The sequence below is a fragment of the Sporobolomyces salmoneus genome, assembly GCF_050403485.1.
Source record: "Sporobolomyces salmoneus JCM6883 DNA, S_salmoneus_JCM6883_v1_ctg150, whole genome shotgun sequence".
Taxonomy (NCBI): Eukaryota; Fungi; Basidiomycota; class Microbotryomycetes; order Sporidiobolales; family Sporidiobolaceae; genus Sporobolomyces; species Sporobolomyces salmoneus.
This window is the reverse complement of record NW_027481013.1, coordinates 1-4175: the sequence shown is the minus strand read 5'-3', so window position 1 is coordinate 4175 and position 4175 is coordinate 1. Positions and strand designations below refer to the sequence as shown.

General features: G+C 51.3%; 1 protein-coding gene across 1 annotated transcript; it reads left to right on the top strand.

Annotated features, from left to right (window-relative positions):
- Nucleotides 1-706: 706 nt before the first annotated feature.
- Nucleotides 707-3588, top strand: SAC6 (fimbrin; the record flags this gene model as incomplete). Its single annotated transcript, XM_076635691.1, has 9 exons — nucleotides 707-783; nucleotides 1175-1577; nucleotides 1640-1718; nucleotides 1788-2220; nucleotides 2297-2423; nucleotides 2495-2755; nucleotides 2821-3298; nucleotides 3366-3399; nucleotides 3486-3588. 9 exons carry the CDS (start codon nucleotides 707-709, stop codon nucleotides 3586-3588), a joined length of 1995 nt encoding a protein of 664 aa, XP_076484326.1.
- Nucleotides 3589-4175: the final 587 nt, after the last annotated feature.

The following is a 4175-nucleotide window of genomic DNA, read 5'->3' as shown; positions in this document are numbered from 1 at the left end:
TCAGAGCGAGACTGAGTGCAGAGTGTATCGAACAGCTGTTGACAGATCAATGAGACGCCTTCCCCGTCGCTATCAGCTCCAAGCCGCTCGTGACTCCACCGCTCCGAGTACGGGAGAACGAAGGCCCTACGTACAACCTTACGCACGAGTCTGGCTTGTGGGCGGCTCGTTGCGAGCATCAGATTCCCGTCGAAACCGTTCCTTGTTTCTGATCCCATACGAATTCAACTCGACAAGACCGAATATAATACTGTACGAGAGCTACTTGATCTCTTGGGAGGGCGTGCTCTTCTCGGAGAGGTTTAGGGCAAGCCCACTGTGGACGGCCTGAGGTTCGGAGCAACGTGAGCTGGGCGAGCACAGCACGAGAGGAGAGAGGGGAAAGCGCAAGATTTGGACTTACAACACCTCAAAGTAACGTTAGTGGAAGCCTGTTTCGCACTCCACGACTAGCATCTGTACCCTCTACCTATTCACCACGGATCTCAATGTGCCGGAAGCGGCCGAAGCTGGCGAAGTGACGAACGGAGGAAAGTGGAAGAAGAGGGTCTTTGCCGAATAGCCTCGAGTGCGATTAGTCGCTTAGAGAGCCCACGGAGAGCTACGGAGCAGAAGCGGTATCGACTCGAAGTGAATAGAAAGAGACAAAGGAGAGATCCGATCGATCCGAGGTCGTCTTCCAACTCTTCACACCAACACCGACAAGATGCAGGCGATCAAGCTAGCTCGCAAATACCCAAACTTCTCTCAAGAGCAGATGATGCAACTCGTCGACCAGTTCAAGTGAGTCGTCGAGCCCTCTCTCCACTTCAATCGAACAACAAACTCGAAACCTTTTCCGTCCTTCCTCGACTTACGAGATGGTGGAAGTGCATGAGACGGAGAATTTTGGCCCATATGCATGCTTACAACGTGGTCTAAACGGCGGGAGAGCTGGTGGAAAGGAGGAAAGGTCGATTCTTCGATGCGTCATTCGGCCGCTGCGAGAGGGGAAGAATCCGAGGACCAGGCTCTACAGCAATACAGCTGGTATTGTGAGCTACTGGCAATCAGGCGCCGGCGGATCAAGCGTTACGAGGAGGGCAAAGGTCAACGAGGCTGTGCCCTCTTTCCCAGGACTCTCCCTCTCCGGCCATTCGATCGTACTGACCCCTTGATCTCTTACACCGTGTAGTCAGATCGACTTAGACTCGACTGGTCGCCTCCCCAAATCGACAGTCTTGACGGCTCTTTCCTCGGGAGCTTCGAATTCTTCTCCTTCTGGCAAATACACCTACGATCAAGTTCGGGAAACCCTCAAGACCGTCTCAGTCGACTCTTCTGGACAAGTGGAACTTGACGACTTTGTCGACCTCGTCGATAAACTCAAGGGTGGGGCTGGATCGAGTGCAGGACAAGTTCTGCGAGGGGGAGCTTTGAGCGGATTGATGGGTTCCCCGGCGAAAGCTGGAGCGCCGAGTCAAGCGACTGGTGGAGCAGGAGGAGGAGGAAAAGTGCTAGTAAAGGGTAGCAACACGAACATCACTCACTCGATTAACGAGGATGAGAGAACAGAATTCACTCGTCATATCAATCAAGTGCGTCGTCGGCGCGCCAATCCTCCTAGTGCGCAGCAGCTGATGCGATTTCATCGTCGTAGGTTCTCGCTGGAGATCCCGATATCGGAGATCGACTTCCCATTCCCACCGATACTTTCCAAATTTTCGACGAATGCCGAGGTACGCTTTATAGTCTCTTATGCTCGCTAGTAATACTCGAGTTTCTGATCAGATTCGGTGATATTGTAGATGGTCTCTTGCTGTCGAAGCTCATTAACGATTCAGTTCCCGACACAATCGACGAACGAGTTCTCAATAAAGCCGGAGGAAAATCTCGCGCTCCTTCCGCAATGCCCTCGGCAAAGAAGTCCGCTACTCTCAACAACTTCCAAATGACCGAGAACAACAATCTCGTCATCACCTCTGCGAAGTCTCTCGGTCTCTCAGTTGTCAATATTGGAGCTACCGATCTCAACGAAGGAAGGGAACACTTGATTCTCGGTTTGATTTGGCAAATCATCCGTCGAGGTCTCCTCGCCAAGATCGATATCAAGCTTCATCCCGAATTGTATCGATTACTCGAAGACGATGAAACTCTCGAGCAATTTTTGAGGTTACCCCCTGATCAAATCCTCCTTCGTTGGTTCAACTACCACCTCAAGGCTGCGAACTGGCCGAAACGGTAAGTCGCTGCTCTCTTCTTTCCGAAATGGGGACCACGGCGCTGATCCTCCCATTCTCGCCCCCGATTTCAATAGCGTCAACAATTTCAGCAAAGACGTCGCGGATGGAGAGAACTACACCGTCTTACTTAATCAGCTCAAGCCGAACGAGTGCTCGCGAGCTCCGCTTCAGGAGCACGACCTACACGCTCGCGCCGAAAAGGTTCGTCTTCTCGTTCATTCTTCCAGCATTCTGGCTCCTCCCCTCTAAGATCCGAAAATTAATCCGCACAGGTTCTTCAAAATGCCGACGCTATCGGTTGCCGCAAATACCTCACTCCTACTTCTCTCGTCGCTGGAAACGCGAAACTCAACCTCGCTTTCGTTGCGAATCTCTTCAACACCTGGCCTGGACTCGAACCTCTCGAAGAGAACGAACGACCCGTCATCGAAGACTTTGATGCAGAAGGCGAACGAGAAGCTCGTGTCTTCACGCTTTGGCTCAATTCGCTCGATGTTGATCCGGGTGTTTACGACTTGTTCGAAGATTTGAAAGTGAGTCCTCTCTCTCTCGCGATCTCTGTCAATTCTGGAGATGCTCACCCCTGTTTCGATCTCAGGATGGACTTGTTCTCCTTCAAGCGTTCGACAAGGTCGATCCTGGGTCGGTCGTTTGGCGACGAGTTGCGAAATCCCCTCTTCCTCTCTCTCGTTTCAAGGCGGTAGAGAACACAAATTACTGCCTCGACCTCGCCAGACAGAACCACATGCACATCGTCGGTATCCAAGGAGCCGATCTCGTCGACGGTCAAAGGACTCTCACCCTTGGACTCGTCTGGCAAATGATGAGACGGAACATTCTGTCGACGATGGCGAGTCTCAGCAAGAACGGGAAGGAAATCTCGGATACTGAAATCGTCAGGTGGGCGAACGATCAAGTCAAGAAAGGAGGGAAATCGTCGACAATGAGAAGTTTCAAGGATCCCGGACTCAAGGACGCGAAATTCTTCCTCGATTTGCTCGATTCGATCAAACCTGGATACGTCGACTACTCTCTCGTCTACGACGGTCGCAATGACGAGGAACGCAGAGCCAATGGTGCGTTTTTCCCACTCTTGACTCGCCTTTCTCGTTGATCGAAACTGATGATCTCCGCTGATGACAGCCAAACTCGCTATTTCGATTGCTCGTAAACTTGGGTGAGTCATCTTCTAACTGTTTGGGCGAGTCTTGCATGCGGGGACAAAAATTGACTTCGGCTTTCCTTCCTTTTTCACCGCGTCAGCTCCTTGATCTTCATCGTTCCCGAAGACATCGTTGAAGTTCGACCTCGTCTCATTCTCACTTTCTGTGCTGCTCTCATGGCTCTTCAAACGGGAGCTCACTAGATATTATTTCTCTTTCTCTTCCCGCTTTCCTCCTCCTTCCCTCTCCCTTTCCTCCTTCTCTGCTCTCCTTCTCTCCCGGCGAAGTTAACGTCTTACCATACTGTTGTCAAATCTTCCTTTTACTGTCTAGCTACTTCAGGAACTCACAAAATCTACCTTACAACCGGATTCTAAGCAATAAAAGCTCCAATTCTCTAACCCTATCCCAGCACTCGCTTTCTCTGATAGGTTTTCTGAGTGCAAGTATGCTACTGGACGACTTATAGCTGGTCTTGACCTGATTGCAAGCATCGAAGGGGAGAAAAGAGCTGAAAAGGCTCTCGATTTCTCCGTGAGTTCTCTCTTCAGCCCTTCCGCCCCTACTAGCGAGTATGGTACTCGGCTGATCGTCTCATTTCACTCTATCACGTAGTGTGCTCAGCTCAGTTTCTGTTTCGGCGAAGAAAAGTGGTAGCACCGGAAAGGGGAGGGACATCACTTTACTTTTTCCGACCTTTCTACCTCTTCCTCCCCTCCGTTCGCATTCTCGCGAGTATCGTATCAACGACGAGGATTGTGGGAGCTACACGCGCTTGGTCTCGCTCTGG